General features: G+C 39.6%; 1 protein-coding gene across 3 annotated transcripts in view; it reads left to right on the plus strand.

Moving 5' to 3' along the window:
- LOC108298313 (phosphorylase b kinase regulatory subunit alpha, skeletal muscle isoform) overlaps window positions 1–6,648 on the plus strand; it is a 108,652-nt gene that overhangs the window by 45,143 nt on the left and 56,861 nt on the right. For all 3 annotated transcript variants that reach the window (XM_017521007.2, XM_017521009.2, XM_037735723.1), the window contains exons 9-10: window positions 4,270–4,323; window positions 5,657–5,779. In XM_017521007.2, the coding sequence (XP_017376496.1) occupies window positions 4,270–4,323; window positions 5,657–5,779 (177 nt within the window). The remainder of the gene's footprint in view (window positions 1–4,269; window positions 4,324–5,656; window positions 5,780–6,648) is intronic.

Here is a 6,648-nt window from a genome sequence, read left to right on the forward strand (position 1 = left end):
AGTAGAGACGGGGTTTCACCATGTTGACCAGGATGGTCTCGATCTCTTGACCTCGTGATCCACCTGCCTCGGCCTCCCAAAGTGCTGGGATTACAGGCTTGAGCCACCGCGCCTGGCCGCAGCTGCCTTTTTATCAGGGCTGCCCTGCCCCGCGAGGAGGCAGCCTAGTCACTGTCTGCCTGCAGAGGCTTTGCTGAGCTCTTGTGGGCTCTGCCACGCTGCTGTGTGAACTTCCCTGCAGTCCTGTTTATATGGGTGTAGTTAGAGCTGCCTCAGGAAAGCCAGCCCACCTCTGTAATGGCAGGCTCTCTCTGTAGTGGCGGGTTGCCTTGGCAACGGCGGGCTACCTTACCAATTACGAAGTACCTCCCCAGTGGTGGAGTGCCTCGGCAATGGCGGACGCCCCTCCCCCACAGAGCTGGACTTTCCTGGGTTCAGTTGTGCTTGCTGTGAAACTCTCAACCCAGTGCGTTTCCAATTCCTCTTTTTTGTGGGGGTGGGACCAGCCGAGCCTGATCACCTGGCTCCCTGCCTCGGAGCCTTTTTTTTTAGTTGAACGGTCAACTCTTTCCCAGGTGTTCCAGTCGCCTGTTGAAAAGGTGCCATGATCTGTGTGATTTCCTGTGCCACGACCCACTGCACCGGCTGAAACAGCAGCGCTCAGATTCTGCGTTTTTGTTTTTGTTTTTTTTTGCCCAGGAATCTCCTAGCCTGGCTCCCTGTTTCAGTCCCCTTTTTAATCAGATGAATGGGCAACTCTGCCTTCTTGGAGCCCCAGTTGCCAGCTAAAATGGTGCCCGGATCCGTGTATTTTGTACGGAGAACTGCCGCCAGTGGGCGACGGCCAAACCAGCCAGGCTGGCGACCCGTGGGTCTCCTCCACCTGGGAATCTCTGGTCTATGGGTAATAAAAATCCATCTGGAAATGCAGCGTCCACTCCCCCTCTGTGCTTTCACTGGGAGCTGCAATCCTGAGCTGCTCCCAATCGGCCATCTTGGATCCTCCTTCCTTAAATTTCTTTCTTAATTTTTTCATTGACACATTGGTCATTAAGAAGCATGTTGTGTAATTTCTATGTATTTATACAGTTTCAAAAGTTTCTCTTGTTATTGATTTCTAGTTTTTATTGCAGTCAGAAAAGATAATTGATAATGATTTCAATTTTTGAAAGTTTGTTGAGACTTGTTTTGTGGCCTAACACTTGATCAATCCTAGAGAATGTCCCATGTGCTGATGTGTTTCCTGTAGCTGTTGGATGAAATGCTCTGTAAATGTCTGTTAGGTCCATTTGGTCTATAATGCAGTTTAAATTTAGTATTTCTTTGCTGATTTTCTGTCTAAATGGTCTATCTAATGCCAAGAGTAGAATGTTGAAATGCCCCACTGTTATTGTATTGGAGCCTAACTCTCCTTTTAGATCTAATAATATTTGGTTTATATATCTGGGTGCTCCAATGTTAAGTGCATATATATTTACAATTATTATAACCTCTTACTGAATTGATCCTTTTATTATTATACAATGAACTTCTTTGTCTTTTTTTACTGTTTTTGATTTAAAGCCTATTTTATCTGATATAAGTATAGCTACTCCTGCTTGTTTTTGGTTTGCATTTGCATGGAACATCTTTTTCCATTCCTTTCAGTTTTAGTCTATGTGTGTCTTTACAGGTGAAGTGAGTTTATTATAGGCATCATATGGGTCTTGTTTTTCTTATCCATTCAGCCAATCTACATCTAAATTGAGAAATTTAATCTATTTACTTTCAAGGTTATTATTGATAAATGAGGACTTTCTCCTGTTATTTTGCTAATTGTTTTCTGGTTGTTTTGTTTATCCTTTGTTCCTTTGTTCCTCTCTTCTTGTTTATCTTTACAGTTTGGTGGTCTTCTGCAGTGATATGGCTTGATTCCTTTCTTTCTCCTTTCTGTATGTGCAGTACTAGTGGTTTTACACTTCTGCATGTTTTCATCATAATAGTTATCTTACTCTCACTTTCAGTTGTAGGACTCCCTTAGGTATTTCTTGCAAGGCTGGTCTAATTCTGGATATAGTGTTCTTGCCTGACAGGTTATTTTTTTTCCCCAGCACTTTGAATATATCATCTCATTCTCTTCCAGCCTGTAAGGTTACTGCTGAGAAATCTGTTGTTAGTCTAATGAAGATTCCCTTATATGTAACTTTATGCTTTTCTCTTGCTGTTTTTAAATTTTTCTCTTTGTCTTTTGACATTTGGGCTATAATGTACCTTTGAGAGAACATTTTTTGGATTGAATCTATTTGAGAACCTTTGAGTTTCCTGGATCAGGATATCCATATTTTTCCCAATAATTGGGAATTTTTAAGCTATTATGTCATCAAATAGAATTTTCTACCCCTTTTCCCCTCTCTTGTCTTTCTAAAACTTCCATAATGCAAATATTTGTTTGCTTTATGGTGTTCCGCAAGTCCCATGGGCTTGTTTCATTCTTTTTTATTCTTTTTTTTTTGTATGCCTTATTTATTTCAAAAGATCTGTCTTCAAGTTCAGAAATTCTTCTGCTTGATCTCGTCTGTTGAAGCTCTCAATTGTGTTTTTTATTTCATTAATTGAATTCTTCTGCATTAAAATTTGTTTTTTAAATAATATTTCTCTGTTGAATTTCTCATCAGATCATGAATTGTTTTCCTGATTTTATTGAATTATCTATCTTTATTTTTCTGTATCTTGCTGGGTTTCCTCAAGATCATAATTTTTATTTTTTTATACCATTTCATAAATTTCCTTTTCTTTGAACTCTCTTACTAGAGAATTATTGTGTTCCTTTGGAAGTATCATGTTTCCTTACCTTTTCATGTTTCTTGTGTCCCTGCACTACATATGCACATCTGGTGGAACAGGTACCTCTTCCAATTTACGGAGCAGCTTTGATAGGAAAAGACCTTTTTCTGGAAATGAATCCTAAGGTGTTGGTTGGGTGGGGTACATTGGCTGTGGTTCTAGGCAGACACAGTTATTATAGTCTCTGTGCAGTTTCTTGAGCTGTAATCCACATAATTGATGTTTGTGAGTGCCTCAATGGCCTAGGCTGTAGGAGTTTGTGAGTGTGGTGGGTAGCTTTGCTGGGAGTGGGCTCCTGAACAGGCTGATTCCCAGGTCTAGGGTGTACACATGCATGAGGAGACAAGTCTGGCTACCAGGCTGTTTTTCTAGCCAAGGTCATAGGCACATGGCAGGTCAGCTGGCTCAGGGACTGTTTTGCCCACCAGGGGCAGGGCTGCTGGGCTGTTTCTCTGCCTGAAGGTGTGGTACTTGGGAAGTGGTTTGCCAGGGGTGGGGCCACTGGGCTGTTTCTCTGACCAGGGACATGGGCGCATGGCAATTTGGCAGTCCGCAGCAGGTTGTTTATTAGTTGTTTTTTTCCTTTTTTGCAGGGAAGACAAGCACCAGCACCTCTAGTCAGCTATCGTGCTCTATGTTGATTCCTTTTTTTTCTTTTTGTCAGTTAACATTCCAAACATGTATAACCAATGAACATGGCCTAGGGTTTTTTTTTTTTTTTAATTGGTATTCACTTCAGTAACTTGAATCCACAGATGTAAGCAGTGTATAAGCAGAAAGTTACAAGTAAACATAGATTATACATGAAAATTTCTGTTCACAAAGGTCACATGTACAGGTACATGAATTAGAAGCATGCATCTAGGATTATGGCCAAACTGTTTTTAAGATGCAGAAATGTAAAATTACACCTCGAAAACATGAAGAGATGGTCTACACACTTAAAAATCAAATGTTGCTTATACCAGAGATGTATGACAATTACAAGATTCAAGTGACTATAATGGAATGGTGATTGATAGGTATTTTGGGATTTTCTATACTATTTTTGCAACTCTTCTGTAAATCTAAATTATCTCAAAATTTAAAAAATATGTGGTTTTTAAAAAAGCTTATGGAGTCTTAATGAACTGTATGTGTCTTATGAACAGGAACACATAGATTAGTAATTAGGCTGTCACAAACTTACCCTAGGTGGATAGCCATGGAGAGGATACTGTTAGGAACACTGCTTTAGTGAAGAGGCTGTTACTTTGCCTTCACTTGAAATCACATTGCTGAAATCTGTTTCTGCTGCTGGATTGATTTCAGGTGTTTTTGGTTTTAAGCATTATGTCTTTATTGGTGATAGGTTAGTACATGTGGATGTTGCAAGGATGTATTTCTGATTAATTCCATGGCCGTACCATTGTAAAAGCTGCTGACCTTTTTTCTTTTTATTCCCAGGGTCGTTATGGTTGCTGTCGCTTTCTACGAGATGGATATAAAACTCCGAAAGAGGTAGGTTTCTTTTCTTCAAAATGAACCCAAGGCAGAATGGCCACTTGTATCTGCAGCCTCATTCAGAGAAAGTATTTACCTCACTGATGGTACTTATAGAGATCACTGAATAGGATAACAATAACTGATGTTTGCTATATATGTTGAACTTAGCTTAGCTGCCAAGTTCTCATTTTGTAGGCTTTTCTGGATTAAGTAAAATAGAGAAAGGTGTAGTCCGTCCACCTCTTGCAGTTGGTTAATTTCAGAAAGAACTGATAAATGGTAAAATCAGTGGATGAAAGCTTACACAGAAATAGTATTTGCATTGTCTCAAAGTATCTCTCCCAAAATATTTAACAATTACAAAGGGAAAAATCTTTCCATCAGTAGATCATTCTGGCCCCACATCCACCTCTTGCAGTTGGTTAGTTCTAAGCAGTACTTGATTTTGAAAAGGTAACTTCCTTTTATTCAACTAGTCAAAAGTTCACCTTGGAAATATTAATGAGAAAAATTCAGTATTTTTAAAGGGATTGAACATCAATATGAAGCACTTTCACTGGTAATGGAAACATTGTTTAAGTCTTCAATTTGGTGGTTGAGAACCATTATGGATTTTTTAAATCATCGAACTCAAACTCTTCTGGTCTACTTCCTCTCTTCCACTTTATTTTTTAGCCTTGAATTTGATTTCTTCCCCTATCAGTGTACTAAAATTATATGTTCTGAAACATCATCTTAAGCTCTTAAATGACCAAGGCTTTGAATCCTTATTCTCCTTCACTTCTCTATAGTACATCATTTTTTATCTAGCCCTAAATTCTCTTGAAATTCTATTCCTATTTTAATTTTCCCACTACACTATCCTGATTCTTCTCTTTCTGTTCTTCTTTTGCCCCATTCTGAGGGTTTACCAAGTTTCCATCCCTGAGCAGTTTGTTCATTTTATATAGTACTGTTTCACAAAGTTCATCTGTAACTTGTAATTCATATATCACCTCTATGAAGATGATTCCCAAACCTTCGTCTCTAGTTCCCTTCTAAACATTTCTATTTGTGTGTCCTACTACTACATCAACCTTAACAAATATAAAACCAGACTCAACTTTATTGCAAACCAGTCTTATTTCTTCATATACACTCTTGTGATACCATTCCTATCCCAAGTCCACTAGTTAGAAGTCACATCATAGAGTACTTGCTAAGGGAAGGGAGTATGCACATGCTCTGCCTTCCTGAACACCTTCTCTAAAACAAACTATCAGTAATGAAAGCCCATATTATAATACCTCTGAACTAAAATTTATATCTAACCTCTGAAAGATGACAGACTTTATTGTGTTTTCACTAGGATCCCAATCGTCTGTACTATGAACCAGCTGAGCTGAAGCTATTTGAAAACATTGAATGTGAATGGCCATTATTCTGGACATACTTTATTCTTGATGGGGTCTTCAGTGGCAATGCAGAACAGGTAATAAGCTGGGGAAAGAGTTTTCAGCAGAATGTTCTCATTATATCTTCTTACAGTTAGTAGCGTACCAACTCTGTGTCCAGATGGAAGTCTTCCTAATAGGGGAGAGACAGTTGTTTCTCTACAGGATAGTAGCTGAGGGCACTAAAAGACCTGAATTCTTTTTTCTTTTTTTAAAAAAGATCTTGGTTTCACTCTTGACTGCTGAGTGCCCAACTATTGTCATTGACTTCTTCAGTTTCTCTGTACATAACGAAAATAATTTTTCTCCATTCATTAAAAAATATATTCTTAAAAGTCTTTGAATTTCACAGATAAAGACATATTGTAAATGAGACATATAGTCAGTTCTGCTATAATGATACATAAACAATCTTTTCTTGTTGTTGTTTTTGAGACAAGGTCACTCACTGTTACCCAGACTGGAGTGCAGTGGCATGATCATGGCTCACTGCAGCTTTGATATCCTGGGCTCAAGCAATCCTCCCACCTCAGCCCCCTAAGTAGCTGAGACTATAGGCACATGCTACCACACCCAGCTATTTTTGTTTGTTTGTTTGTTTGTTTGTAGAGATGGGCCTCACTGTGTTGCCCAGGCTGGTCTCAAACTCCTGGGCTCAAGCTATCCTCCTGCCTCAACTTCTCAAAGTGCTGAGATTACAGGGATGAGCCACCACACCTAGGCCATGTGCCTTCTTTAAAAAATCACCATGCTGGCCAGGTGCGATGGCTCACACCGATAATCCCATCACTTTGGAAGGCCCAGGTGGGTGGATCACCTGCGGTTGGGAGTTCAAGACCAGCGTGGCCAACATGGTGAAACCCCATCTCTACTAATAGGACAAAATTAGCCAGGTGTGGTGGCACAC

The sequence above is a fragment of the Cebus imitator genome, unplaced genomic scaffold (genome assembly GCF_001604975.1).
Source record: "Cebus imitator isolate Cc_AM_T3 unplaced genomic scaffold, Cebus_imitator-1.0 Scaffold932, whole genome shotgun sequence".
NCBI classification, from domain to species: Eukaryota; Metazoa; Chordata; class Mammalia; order Primates; family Cebidae; genus Cebus; species Cebus imitator.